Genomic DNA, 13,807 nt, shown 5'->3' with positions numbered 1-13,807 from the left:
ATTATTTAAATCACCTAAGTCGTTTGTTTTTTATTCATTTAATTGGCCATAGAATGTTAGTGGTTTTATTTCCTGATACAATTCCTCCTTTCTGATTTTTTTCCTATGTTTCTTTTTTTTTTTTCTTATTCTTATGTTTCAATAGCTTCAGGTATATTTAAATCTATACTATAAAGTCTATAACATTTTGTGTTATCTTTATTATGGTTTGTATTTTTTTCTATATATAAAACCTTATAATTTTATTTAATAATTGTTATCTTAAATATACTTCCCTTTTACTACTACTTTATTTTCATTTGCTCACTCTTATTTTTACCCATCCATTTATTTTTTATATTCTGTTTTCAGTTCTGCTAGTGGTTACTAGTGTTTACTTTTAGCATTTTAAAGACATACTTTCATTTTTTTTCTCTGATTCCCAAACTTAAGGAAGACGCAATAACCTGTGAATCCTTATGGCCTGAATTAGGAAATGTTATGTGCTGCACAGATTTCTATCTCCTTCCCGCCAGTATTTACTAATCTCTAGTAATTTAATCTTGGATTATTAAGTCACTACTACTATGAAATTCTTATTTAAATTACATTTTAAAATTAAATATCTTCTCTTCCAAGGATTATTTCTGGCTTTTGATTCCATTGTATAACCAAAATTATAATGACTTATTTTAACTTAGCTTCATAAGTCTACCTGGTTGTAGTTTCAGTTTTCCCTTCTGTTTCTTCTATACCGTGATTTCCTCAGAGTTAAATCATAAATTTTGTTGACCATAACATGCATTCGGAAAGTTTTTTTTATTTTTTATTCTTTTTAATTGTAGTTTAAAAATAACATAAAATGCACTATTTCAATCATTTCTAAGTGTGCGGTTCAACAGTGTATAGTCACATTCTTGTGCAACCAGTCTCCAAAACTTTTTCGTCTTGCAAAACTGAAACTCTCTACCTATTAACCCCCATGTCCCCCTCTCCCCAGCCCCTTGCAACCACCATTCTACTGTCGTTTCTATGTATGGGTTTGGTTACTTTAGATACCTGTGTAAGTGAAATCATGCAGTATTGTCTTTTTTGACTGGCTTATTTCACTTTGCATAATGTGCTGAGGGTTCATTCATGTTGCAGCACATGTCAGAATTTCTTTCTGTTTTTAAGGCTGAATAATATTCCACTGTATGTATATATCACATGTTGTTGATCCATTCATTTGTGGGTGGATGCCTGGGTTGCTCCCACCTCTGTATGTAAGGCTACATACTGACATCTCTTTGAAATCCTGCTTTCAATTCCTTTGGATATATACCCAGAAGTGGAATTGCTGGATCATATAGTAATTCTATTTTTAATTTTTTGAAGAATCGCCATACTATTTTGATTTTTGAGATGGAGTCTCACTCTGTCCCCCAGGCTGGGGTGCAGTGGCAAAATCTAAGCTCACTGCAACCTCCACCTCCTGGGATCAAGCAATTCTCCTCCCTCAACCTCCCGAGTAGCTGGGATTACAGGCGCCCGCCACCACACTCGGCTAATTTTTTGTATTTTTAGTAGAGACAGGGTTTCACCATGTTGCTCAGGCTGGTCTCGAACTCCTGACCTCAAGTGATCCACCTGCCTCGGCCTCCCAAAGTGCTGGGATTATAGGTGTGAGCCACCACGCCCGGCTGGCCATACTGTTTTTCATAGCAACTGCAGCATTGAATTTTTTAAGATAAGCATGTAGGCGTGATTTGTTTTAGAACTTACTTATGTAAGATCTTTCTCTTGCTTTCACTCATAGGCAGGTTTGTTCTTTTCCCTTCAAACTCACGAAGACATTGCCTTCATGTCTCTGAATTTTTAACCTCAAATGAAGAAGTATAAGGTCAACCAGATTTTTGTCCCTTTGTAAGAAGACTGTGACTTTTGTTCCTTCATAGTTGTTTTTAAATTTTTCTTTTTCTGTGAAACTAAAAAAGAAAATTCAGCGGGGGCAACATAGTGAGACCTTGTCTCTACAAAAAAATTTAAAATTAGCTGTGAAAGGATCACTTAAGCCTAAGAGGTCGTGGCTGCAGTGAGCCTTAATCATGCCACTGTTCTGCAGCCTGGGCAACAAAGCGAGACCCTGTCTCAAAAAAGAAAAAGAAAACAACAACAACAAGAAAAAAGAAAAGGAAAGAAAATTCTTCCGCTAAGTAAAACTGGGGCAGGGCAAGGGACTTCTGAAACACTGTGCACACTTTTCACCTAAAGAGTCAATACAATTTTATTATTATTAATTTTCAATGAGGAAGTTTATTTCTCTGCTCTCTGTTCTGTGGATTCTGGTATCCTTTTTGAAAACTTCTCTAATTCACAGATTAGATGTCCACTCTCTATCTTTTCTATCGTTTTTCATTTTGTTTCTAGTCTATTTATCTTTGTATTCAGGTTTCTGGTCTATTTATCTATTCTGCTCTCTAGGTGGTTTCCAAGTTTATCTTCTGCATTACTTTTTCTGCATTATCCATTCTATCCTTTACTGCCTCCAATTCATTTTGATTTTGCTGTTGGATTTCTAGTTTCCATTGGCTCTCTCCTAATCCCAGTTCCTGTCTCACACTTCATTTCAGCCCGAGAGTTGCTTTGCTAATCACAATCCCTTCCTTCAAATGCCTTTTCACACATCATAGAATCTATATTGTCATTCTCCTTATATACAAGCCAACATGTTTTGCACTTGAGTTTTTCATTTTATTTATATCTGGTTGATTGTCATTAACATGTTCAGAGTTACACACTTCCATTAAGTTTTCACGATACTGCTCCTTTATTCTGCCAGTCAGGATTTTTGTGTAGATGCCGTATTGCTCTGCGCCTCCCTCAATCCTGAATGAGGTCACCCCTGTCTGGTCTTTTGTGTTTGCTGTGCGCATCAGCCTTGGACTAGCTTGGTGTCTGCTGAGGCAGAGTCTCCCTCTCAGACCTAAAGCTGGAGGGTGGCTTCATGAGCTCATCTCAAATCCAATTTCCAATATTTAGTAGGCATTCAATCTCCTAGTAACCTTTGCTAGACCAAAACAGAATGCTGTCTTGATGCCATGGATGATCAGGAAGAAACTAAGTCAAGCGCTAGTTCTTTGATCAGACGCAATCCATTGTTTAAAACTTCAGTTCCTCGTACACACTGCCCCCAAGTTTTTCCTACCCCAGACGGCTTTGCCTGAGAGCACCACCCCTTAAAGGACACAGCATACCACCCAGTCTCCTCCTGCCCCTGCACTGCCCTGAATCTCCAAGGCCTGGAGTAAGGGCGGTGCAGATGGGAGCTGCCTTAATACACAGGCACAGGGCTTTGCTAGTACTTACAGATCCTGTCTACCAGCCAGAGACAGATAGAGGAAGGGGTTGAAGCCTCAAGCTACCCCTGCCTTTGGTCTTCTGGGTCCCCTGGGCAACCAGAGTTTGTTGGTGACAGCACTTTAGTTAATGATGTCACCTCCTGAGTCTGGGAGGAGTCTGCTGGGGAACTGTTATCTTCTTTCTCAGTGTTGCTGTGGGACTTGGTTCCTTGATGTGTGTCTTCATGGGTATTTTTAGGGAATATAAGGAAATGACAAGCTGGGGGTTGATAGAGGGGCACCATTTTAACACCCAAGTTAGCATTTGATAAAGGCCTGGAGTTGTGGTTCCCAGCCATGGTTGCACGTTAGAATCAGCTGGGGAGCTGTCAGAAATTACCAGTGTCTCAGCCCCACCCTGACCAGTTACACAAGACTTTCTGAGGTGGAGTCCCAGCATCCGCAGCCTCAGAGTTCCTCCAGGTGACTCCAATGTACAACCAGGGCAAGAGCATTTAACCCAGAGCAGAGAAGGGGCTTAAGTTTTCATTCAAGTTCTAGTACTGTGGGGCCTTAGTCAAGTCTTAATATCTTTGTGCCTCAGTTTTTCCCATTTTAAAATGAGAATGGTAATGCCCACTCTTGCTCAGATCACATAAGAATATTTTGGGATAAACAAAGGTTCATGAGAATGAAAGCACCAAAAGACGTATGACTTCAAGCCCAGTAGTGCAGAGCCCTTGGCAGGCCCTGGGATGGCAGACAACATCATTCATTCATTCATTCACAAAGACCCTGAACTGCTGGGACCCCCTGTGAAGGCTACCTGCTCTAGGCTCTGGACTAGGGTGAAGAGACAAAGCTGTCAAAGATGCCGGGCACCCACCACTTGCGGGGACCCTGGAGTCCCTTGTGGTCCCTTTACACCCTGGATGAAAGACAAACAGCAGAACTCTACAGTCATACCCAGGTGGACACTTCAGTGAGAAAGGAATGGGGAGGCAGGAGGCCTGAGGGGTCAGTACGAGGCCCATGAGGTCTGCAGGCATGGCTGGACTTCCAAGGGACAGTGTGGACAAATGGCTTCATGGAAAGTACAGACTTGGAGAGTGACTAAGCGTGGGCTCTGATGCACTACTTTCCAATTTAAAAACACCATAAGAGCTGCTCTTGCCACAAAAGCAAAACGAAACAAAAATGGGTAACTGTGAGATGATGGATATGTTGTTTGCTTCACTATAGTAACCTTTTTACTGCCTACATGTATCCCATTGCATCATGTTATATACCTTAAATGTACACAATAACATTTTTTGAAAAATAAAAAACACCATAAGGAGAAAAAATGTTTGGTCTCCAGAGCAGGCTGACGTCAGTCTGAATCCCAGCCCTGCCATTGGCTCGTAGTCACGGGCAAGTTACACAACTTCTCTATCCTCAGATTCTCCGTCTATAAAATGGGGTAGTAATAGGACCTGCCTTATAGGACCACCAGGATAACTATGTAAAATACCACAGTTAATGCCCTTGGCTCAGTGTCTGGCTCACGAGTAGCAGCTGCTGCTGTTACTGTATTGCATATAAATATAGACATCAAAATAGTTATAGATACACACACAAGTATATACTTCTTTGTAACTGATGAGACTCAGGTCATTATGAGCTGTGGCTTAGGCTCATCCAGAGCTGGCACTGCAGGGCTTCTCAGCCAGCCTCTGACCTGCCATCTGAGGAGACCAAGGCACCTCTAGATGGCACCTTCATCACTCACAAGGGACAGATGTTAACCAAGTCATCTCTGAGGGCCTTCCATCTCTGGAGATGCTGAGATTCTGGTGTCAAGGATGCTGGGCTGAAGTCAGCAGTGGTGAGGGGGACTGGGCTATGGGAATGGTCTGAGTCACATTCTACAACCTGTCTTCACATGTTCTATTTTAGTGGTGGCACAGTCACCCAAACCAAGAATCTTGGCGTCATCTTGGACTCTCCCCTTTCCATCACCCCTTACAACCCACCACTTAGCAAGTACTATTGCCTTTCACAATGTCTCTTGTGTCATCCTGTATTGGTCAGCTATTGAGACTGAACAAACAACCATAAAAATCTCAGTGGCACACAGCAGTAAACGTACATTTAGATGATGTGTGTTTAGATTGGTTGGGGGTCACCTGACTTAGGCTAGACTAAGGCGAGGCCCTGTCACACATGTTGCCCATCTTCTCCCTGGGACCATCAGGCCAGCCCAGAGAGAGTCTTCTTAGGATGACAGAAGAAACATGAAAGTCAACGTAAATATTTAGGGCCTTACATCAGAATTGGCACACCATCACTCCTGCCTCATTCTGTTGGCCAAAGCAAGACATATGGCCAAAACCAAAGACAAGAGGTAGGGGAAATATCTTTTTGAATATTATTTAAGCTACCCCAGATTCTTATCTTTCAGCTGTCAGAGCACTGAGGTTTTAATTTCATCCTGCCTGGACACTTGCAGTGGCCTCCTGCTTGGTCTCCACCCCTTAGCTGTTTTAACCTTTCTGTTGAGCACTGGTATGACTGTGGTATTTCATGGTCCCATCCCCAAAACCTTCCCTAGCAACCGTCCCATGAAACCCAGCTCCTTGGCTTTTTATACCTTCTTCTCTTATATCACAGTGATGAGTGAATATGTCTCATCTTAGCTCCTAGTGCAGAGCCTGGCACACAATGGGGCAATAATATTTTTTTAAAGGATGAATGAATGAATGAATGAATGAATGCCTCTAATTTTCCTACTGTCCTCTAGGACCCTTGAGGGAGGGGCTGTAACTGTGTAGCCCAGTGCTGGAGCACTAGCCCACATGGCCCTCTGTTGCCATTGCTGATGATGTGTGGGTAGGCAGTGTTCTGGTTACCCCCAGCCTACCATGCAGAGGGCATGACTTGGGGGTTAGCAAAGGGAGATGGGTTAGCCACAGGGAGTTAAGTGCAAAAGTGCTGAGTCTGGGGAGGGTGTCACCTCCCGTTCTACCTCATCCTCCCACATCAGCATTGCTGTCAGTGAAGGAGGGTGACCTGCAATTCTGGGCAATGCCCAGAGGCAAGGAAGCTGTGTCCCCAACCTGGGGACACCTGAAAAAGAGGCGTTGTGACCACAGGTCAGGGTGGTCCTAGCCACAGAGAGTGCAATCGTGCACCCCCATCCTCATTTAAGACATGGGGTTTGCTTGCTGCCCAGGAGCAGCCCCGAGACAACAGACGCTCTGCACAGCAGGGTGGCACCCGGGCCCCTCCCCAGCCCCAGGAGGCTGACACAGTCTCTCATGCCTCCACAGAAGGACTTCACGGTGCGCGAGGAGCTGCAGCAGCAGGACGTGGAGCGCTGGCTGGGCTTCATCACCTTCCTGTGCGAGGTCTTCGGCACCATGCGCAGCAGCACGGGCGAGCCCTTCCGCGTGCTCGTGTGCCCCATCTATACCTGCCTCAGGGAGGTAAGAGACCCGCCGCCTGTGCCCCCTGCACAGCCAGACAGTGCCAGGGCTGGAATGTGTCTCAGATACCCAGACAAAGCTATGAGGGTGGACTCACTTAGAAAGGGACCCATCCCAGCCAGGCACAGTAGCTCACACCTGTAATCCCAGCACTTTGGGAGGCTGAGGCAGGTGGATCACCTGAGGTCAGGAGATCGAGACCATCCTGGCTAACACGATGAAACCCCATCTCTACTAAAAATACAAAAATTAGCCGGGCTTGGTGGTGGGTGCCTCTAATGCCAGCTACTCGGGAGTCTGAGGCAGGAGAATTGCTTGAACCTGGGAGGCAGAGGCTGCAGTGAGCCGAGATCACACCATTGCACTCCAGCCTGGGGGACACAGCGAGACTCTGTCTCCAAAAAAAAAAAGAAAGGGGCCCATCCTTCAGCAAAGAGATGCACAACAGCAGGCGCTTCTGCTCCCCAAAGCCAGGTGTTTCTTTGTTGGGTTTACATAAAGGGAACCAGCATCCCCTTCCCCTGCGGGGTGTTGTGAACTCAGGCTTCAGCCATTCCCAATCTGGAGCACTGGCTGCAGAGGGGAGGCCTATGGTAAGTGTCTCAATGAACAGTATTGGAATCGGATTGGATTGGTTCGCCACTGGATTATTTATGCTATGAAAACATGTTTTCTTCTAAATTTCATCTGAAAAAGAAAGAAATAAGAATGACCAAGGAACTTTTGAGAAGCAGGAATTCAGCAGGTGCTTGCGCTGCCAGATACTGTAACCCACTTTCTACACCCCTCTGGCTGCTGTCAGGGGTGAGAACTGAAGGGGGGCAAAAGTGGAAGCTGGAAGCTGAGTGGGGCTGCTTAGGCTGCCCAGCACGAGGTTGGTGTCTTGGAAGACAGCCTCAGAGTGAGGGCGAAGAGCGCGTTTAGGCTCTAGTGTATTTCTGAGTTAGAGCCAGCAGGACTCGGTAATGTGAGATGGAGGGAAGGGAGGAGGGGACATGGACTCCCCGTTTACCAGCTTGGTGGCCCCATTTTCTGAGATGGAGGATGCTGGATGAGAAATAGAACGGGGATGAAAAGCAAGAGTCAGTTATGTTTGAGTTGCCTATTAGCTGTCCGTAGGGAACTGCCCGGAAGTTGGCCGGGTGGAAGGGTCTAGAGATCCTGAAGAGATCACGCATGCAGATAGGGGATGGAGGGTTCTGTGAAGTATCAATATGCACCTGTGCTCAAAGCTAGGGACCGGATGGAACCATGCAGGAAGAGAGTGTAGATGGAGAGGCAGAGGAAGGGGCGTGTAAGAACCCTCACAGCAGCCCTTCACTGGGACCTGGACGCCTCCCCCGTGTTGTACCCTCCCACTGCCAGCAGGCCTCTGCAGAGGCTACCAGGACACAAGGGAACAGCCTCCTAAGATCAAAGGACCAGGACAGAAAAGTGTCCTGGATTTGGCAACAAGCAGGTCACGGGCCCTGGGTGTCAGTGGAGGTGAGGACAGGAGTGTGGACAAATCTTTGGAGAAGTTTTTCTGTGAATGGCAGCAGGGAAGGGGAGCTGTGGGGTCAAGGGGCATCTTTGTGTTTTTGAAAGAAAGATGATAACAGAGCAATTTAAGAGAAGGGAGGGAGTGTATTTATAAGTGTTTTTGAAGCATCCGTGTATAGAACAATAGCATGCTCATTCCAGACTAGCACAGAGCACACAGTTGTCTCTCGGGTGCTTTGTAAACCTGTGAGCCTCTGCCACTCCGTGTACCCAAACCACATTTCTTAACAAATGCACTTGAAATCAGATTTGTTTCGCAGATTCAGACAATGGCCTCTCCTGACTTTATTTCATCTTCAAAGTGCCTTGAGCTCAGAATGCAGCTCCATGAGGGCTGGCAGCCCTGCTTTTTGCACCATTTGGAATGACTTGAAGGCAGCCCCATGGAGGCTAGGAGTGGGCCTACATGGCCTCTTGGGTCCTCCCATCCTTGCCTGCGTTGCCCTGTGCCCTGGACAACCCACCTTGAGACAGGGAGCAGCACTGTTCTAGGGCGGTGACCTGAATTGCCCCAACACTTTTCCTCTGCGTGATCTGGACACCTGGTGGTGTCGTCACCTGCTCCTCCAAGAGGGAGGCAAGCTATAGCCGAGCACTGGCCCTGGCTGCTGGGACAGTTTTAACACCGCCTGAGGTAGTACAAACGTTCCAGTGTGAGATCCGGAAGGTGCCAGGAGATGTGTGCAGACAAGAACAAAGAGCCACGCCTAACACACTTGTTGGATGCATTCAACTTTTCAGGCCAGTTTGACAAACACAGACCCATCCCATGCTCATGGTAAACTTGAAGAATAAATAAATCACCTATGGCCTTCTCCAGTTTGTAAAAGAAGAGGGCAGGGCCCCATGTACCAAGTTAGCTAGGGCCGGGCTGCGGCAGGGTTCAGATCCTGGCTCTGTTGTTCGTCAAATGCACCACATTGGGGAGCGTTTACCTGCTCTGAGTTTCGGCTTCCTCATCTGCAAACGGTGCTCATGCTGCTTTCTCTGCAAGGTGCAGGGAGGGTGGCGAGGCGTGGAGAGACAGCTAAGCGCACTAGGGACAATGAGGTCAGAAGCTGGAAGGAAGTGCCCGGAGCACGGCAACTGGCAGAGAGCTAGTTGTCATCTAGGTTGATGGGACCTAGGGGCTGAGCACACGCCTAATCTTAAAGGACTACTTGGGCTGAGTGTCCTGCCCAGGGACACACAGCTGACCCATGCCAGAGCTGGTCTGGAGCTCCTGAACTCCAGGTAGGCCTCTTTCCAGGAGAAATCTTGGCTTCCCTAAAACTGGGCCATAAGAAAAGATGGGGACTTAAAGGGGTACCCTACAGATCTTATCAGTCCTTGTGAACAGCCTGTTGCCTTTCCCAGCTCCGTGGGGGCCCCTGAATTCTTCAGGTCATTTGCTGCCTCATAACCAGGCTTGACCTACATCCCTAAAGCAGGTTGAGCCGGCTTATGGAAGTTTCCAGAGCCAGAGGCACTGCTGCAGCCACCTCCATGCTGGAAAAGCTTAGGCTTTCCCCCAGGGCCATGTAGATGTCTGACCCCAAATCCACAGCACCCACTTTGCCCTGAGATCCCCTCCACTCGCAGAACCACCCCCAGGCCCACATTTCCAGCTGCCCACTACGCCTGTCCCAGGTCATCCCTCAGGCCCCTCCAACAGGGTGTGGCCAGAACTGCACCCCAAAGCCCCTGCTCAGTGCAGCTCTCATGCAGGCCTCCACCCATGCTGCCTGCCTCCCTGCAGCCAGGCAGCAGCCCCAGAACCCATGCAATTGCCTTTCCTCAGTCAAGTCACTCACTCCATCCCCTGCATCTGCACCCCCAGGGCAGTGCTTTCCTGGCTACTTCTGAGTAAAACACAAACCCACAGGCCATCTCCGAGTGAAGGGTCTTGCTGAGGACAAACCTAAGGGAGAGATGAAAGTCCTCACCATCCAGCCCGTCTGGGGGTCCTTGTGCTCACAGAGGCCCCCTTCATTCTGAGGTCCGAGCTCACTTGGTCCCCACGCTCCTTTAGATTAAGTACGTGCTCAGTCCCCAGGCGCCTCAGCCTGGAGGATACCCAGCTCTCTGGGAGTCCCTGGGGACATCCTTTCACACCCTGACCTCATCAAATTAGCCATTCTTTAAGTTACTCAAGCTTGAAACTTTGGAGTCATCTCTGCCTCTCTGTCTTCCTGTCCCTGACACTTCTTCCTAGGCCCAGCTTAAAGTCACCTTTTCTGTGTAGCCCCCACTCAGCACACCAACAGCTTCCTCCTGAGGGAACTGGAAGTGCCCTCCATCCTTACTGCTCCGTCCTCACCCCAGCCTCTTCACATTGTGTTGTAGTAGTGTTCAGTGATGGTAACAGTGCATCTCACTGCATGGACCCCTCCATCTAAATCGAGTGCCTCGTGTGTTCTTTTCTCTTTTAACTCAGACAGCACTCTGAAGATTATCATCCCCATTTTTCAGAGGAGAGCAGACAGGTCAGGCAACTTGCTCAGGGCCACACAGCCACCAAGTGGTAGAATCAATCCTGGAATCCAGACCTGACCGCCCCATTTCCCTGCCTTGCAGGCAGAGCAGGAGCTACTCTGTTTGTCTTCTTGGTCCATAACTCAGCACCTATATGGTAGGAACCCAGTAGATCTTGGTGGAATTGATTCCATTTTTGCCCTAACTAACATGCCAATCAGAGATCCTTCTTCCAGAGATGAAGAAGAATTTTCAATGTGTGCTTTTATTGTGTAAGAACAAATAGTCTCTGCAAGGTGGTTTTCAGAGTAATTGAAGAAGATTATTGGTCATCTGTAGCTGCAGGAGTCTCCTTGCTCTGCTATTTACAACTCATATTTGCTTAGCAAGCTCTTTTTTATTTTTAAAATATTTTTAAATTTCTATTTTTAATTTTACTGTGGTAAGGATACTGAACATGAGATCTACCCTCTTCACAGGTTTCTAAGGGTACAATACAGTATTGTATCCATAGCCATAATGTTGTGCAGATCTCTAGAACATATGCATCTTGCATAACTGAAACTTTCACCCATTGATTAGCGACTCCCCATCTGCACCTCCCCCTAGCCTCTGGCACTGGCAACCACTATTCGTTGCTTTTTTGAGTTTGACTCTTTTAGATACCTAATGTAAATGGAATTATGCAGTATTTGTTCTTCTGTGACTGGCTTATTTCATTTAGTAATGTCTTCAGAGTTCATCCATGTTGTTGTATATTGCAGTTTCCTTCTTTGTAAAGGCTGAATAGTATTCCATCATATGTATATAACACTTTAAAATTTTTTTCTTGGTGTGTAATATTTTTACATATTTATGGGGTACATGTGATATTTTGTTACATGCATAGAATGTGTAATGATCAGGTCAGGGAATTTAGGATATCCATCACCTTGAGTATTTATCATTTCTATGTCTTGGGGACATTTCAAGTCCTCTCTTCTAGCTATTTTGAAATATACAGGCCGGGCGCGGTGGCTCAAGCCTGTAATCCCAGCACTTTGGGAGGCTGAGACGGGCGGATCACGAGGTCAGGAGATCGAGACCATCCTGGCTAACACGGTGAAACCCCGTCTCTACTAAAAATACAAAATACAAAAACTAGCCGGGCGAGGTGGCGGGCGCCTGTAGTCCCCAGCTACTCGGGAGGCTGAGGCAGGAGAATGGCGTAAACCCGGGAGGCGGAGCTTGCAGTGAGCTGAGATCTGGCCACTGCACTCCAGTCCGGGCGACAGAGCGAGACTCCGCCTCAAAAAAAAAAAAAAAAAAAAAAAGAAATATACAATACATTGTTGTTAACTGTAGCCACCCTACTCTGCTATCAAACATTAGAACTGATTCTTTCTATCTGTATGTTTGTACCCATTAACCAACGGCTCTTCATCTCCCCACCCCCGCCCCCCAACACACACACACATTGTTGTATCTATTTACCTGCTGATGGACATTTGGGTTGTTTCCATGTCTTGCCTCATTGTGAATAGAGCTGCAATGAACATGAGAGTGCTAATATCTCTTCAAAATCCTGATGTCAGCTCTTTTGGATAAATACTCAGAAGCGGGATTGCTGGATCATATGGCAGCTCTATTTTTAAGTTTTTGAGGAACCTTCATATTGTTTTCCACAGCAGATGCACCATTTTACATTTCTACCAACAGTGTACAAGGGTTCTAATTTCTCTACATCCTTACCAGCTTGTCTTTTGTTTTTTTGCTCACAGCCATTCTAACAGGTATGAGGTGATATCTCATTGTGGCTTTAATTAATTTGCATTCCCTGATGATTAATGACATTGAGCATCTTTTCATATACCTGCTGGCCATTTTCCATGTCTTCTTTGAAGAAAGGTCTATTCCAATTCTTAGCCTAGTTTTAAATTGAGTTATTAGGTTTTTTGCCATTGAGTTTTAGGAGTTCCTTACACATTTTGGACATTAACTCTTTAGCAGATGTATGGTTTGCAAATATTTTCTCGTATTCTATACTTTGTCTCTCTCTCTCTGCTGATTATTTCCTTTGCTGTGCAGAAGCTTTTTAGTTTGATGCAATCCCACTTGTCTATTTTTGCTTTTGTTGCCTGTGCTTTTGGAGTCATATCCAAAAAAAAAAAGTGTACAGACCAACGTCAAGATGCTTTTTCTTTATGTTTTCTTCTAGTAGTTTTACAGTTTCAGGTCTTATATTTAAGTCTTCAATCCATTTTGAGTTGATTTTTGTGTATGGTATGAAATAAGAGTATAATTTCTTCTTTGTGTGAATATCCAGTCTTCCCAACACCATTTATTGAAGAGACTGTCTTTTCCCCATTGTGTGTTCTTGGCACCTTTGTTGAAGATCAGTTGACTGTAATTGTGTGGATTTATTTCTCCACTCTCTATTTTGTTTCATTGGTCTATATGCCTGTTTTCATGCCAGTACCATACTGTTTTGATTGCTGTAGCTCTGGGATACATTTTGAAATTAGGAAGTGTGATTGCCTCCAGCTTTGTTCTTCTTCACTCAAGATTGCTTTGGCTATTTGGGCTCTTTTATATTTCCAAGTGAATCTTAGAATTGTTTTCTATATTTCTGTTTTTAAAATGCCCTTGGGATTTTGGTAGGGATTGCATTGAATCTGCAGATTGCTTTGAATAGTGTGAACATTTTCACAATATTAAATCTTCCAATCAAAGATCAGGAACAACACAAGGATCCCCAATCTTACCACTTCTATTCAACATAGTACTGGAAATCCTAGCCAGAGCAATTAGACAAGAAAAGGAAATAAAAAGCATCCAAATCTGAAAGGATGACATAAAATTGTCTCTGTTTGTAGATGACATGATCTTGTTTATAGAAAATCCTAAAGACTACACACACACACACACACACACACACACAAAATAAAACTGTTAGAACTAATAAATGAATTCAGTAAATTTGCCGAAAACATAATCAACATACAAAAATCCTTTCTATTTCTGTACACTATCTGAAGAGGAAATTGGGAAAATAATCTTACAATC

General features: G+C 45.1%; 1 protein-coding gene across 9 annotated transcripts in view; it reads left to right on the top strand.

Annotated features, from left to right (window-relative positions):
• Positions 1-13,807, top strand: part of CTIF (cap binding complex dependent translation initiation factor) — a 394,322-nt gene that overhangs the window by 282,769 nt on the left and 97,746 nt on the right. For all 9 annotated transcript variants that reach the window (XM_030925884.1, XM_030925883.1, XM_010385880.2 and 6 more), the window contains one exon: positions 6,611-6,766. In XM_030925884.1, the coding sequence (XP_030781744.1) occupies positions 6,611-6,766 (156 nt within the window). The remainder of the gene's footprint in view (positions 1-6,610; positions 6,767-13,807) is intronic.

Source organism: Rhinopithecus roxellana, chromosome 21 (genome assembly GCF_007565055.1).
Source record: "Rhinopithecus roxellana isolate Shanxi Qingling chromosome 21, ASM756505v1, whole genome shotgun sequence".
In the NCBI taxonomy this organism is placed as follows: Eukaryota; Metazoa; Chordata; class Mammalia; order Primates; family Cercopithecidae; genus Rhinopithecus; species Rhinopithecus roxellana.
This window is presented reverse-complemented; position numbering and strand designations above follow the sequence as displayed.